The 887-nt window shown below is 66.3% G+C and overlaps 1 protein-coding gene across 1 annotated transcript in view; it reads right to left on the bottom strand.

Annotated features, from left to right (window-relative positions):
* Positions 1-887, bottom strand: part of SLC25A34 (solute carrier family 25 member 34) — a 3940-nt gene that overhangs the window by 2832 nt on the left and 221 nt on the right. Inside the window, exon 2 of the mRNA XM_021712371.1 lies at positions 562-865. Coding sequence (XP_021568046.1) covers positions 562-865 — 304 coding nt within the window. The remainder of the gene's footprint in view (positions 1-561; positions 866-887) is intronic.

The following is an 887-nucleotide window of genomic DNA, read 5'->3' as shown; positions in this document are numbered from 1 at the left end:
TTTTTTTTTTTTTTGAGTTGGAGTTGGAGTCCCTCTCTGTTGCCCAGACTGGAGTGCAGTGGTCGCTCCCGGCCACCGCAGCCTCGACATGCTGGGCTCCGGCGATCCTTCCGCCTCAGCCTTCCAAGTAGCTGCAACTACAGGAGCACACTACCACGCCCGGCTAGTTTTTGATTTTATTGTAGAGACGAGGTCTCGCCAAGTTGCCCAGGCGGGTCTCGAACCCGCAGGATCAGGCAATCCAATCACCTCAGCCTCCCAAGGCGCGGGATTACAGGCTGAGCCACCGAGCCCGGCTAGCTTTCATTCTTAACATACACAAGACCACAGGGAAGAAAAGAGACGGAAAAACACATCTGCCGCCCTCCGCCCCCTGCCCCGGCTCAGGACCCGCGGGGCAGGGTTCCCAGGGGAGCAAGGATCAGGACAAGTCCCTGGTGCCCTGGACCGAGGGACAGATTCCAGGCGGGGCTGGGACGTCCTGGGAGCTGCCCCGCCCAGCCTGCCCCACCCCTGGGGCGCTGGGTCAGGGGTGGTGGAGGATGGAGACCCGGCACTCACCAGGTAAGCAGGGCTCCCCACGAAGGCTCCCAAGGCCCCGGCCACGGCGCCCGCCACCACGGTGCCCCCTGGCTGCTGGGTGAGGCCGGCCTGGCACGCCAGGCTAAAGCAGTAGAAGCGGACGCCGTTCATGAGGCCCTGGTACAGCAGGCCGGCGGCCAGCCCCTTCTGCAGCCCCCTCAGCCCATCCGCGCGGGCCACAGCGGTGACGGAGGCCACGAAGCCCCGGTAGGGCCGCGGGTGGGTGCCCCGGGCCTTCAGCTCCCCCTGCAGCTGCAGCCGTGTCTTCACCACCTCCAGGGGGGTGGGGGAGACGCGGGGCCGGC

Source organism: Carlito syrichta, unplaced genomic scaffold, assembly GCF_000164805.1.
Source record: "Carlito syrichta isolate Samal-C Ts95f unplaced genomic scaffold, Tarsius_syrichta-2.0.1 Scaffold303214, whole genome shotgun sequence".
In the NCBI taxonomy this organism is placed as follows: domain Eukaryota; kingdom Metazoa; phylum Chordata; class Mammalia; order Primates; family Tarsiidae; genus Carlito; species Carlito syrichta.
This window is presented reverse-complemented; position numbering and strand designations above follow the sequence as displayed.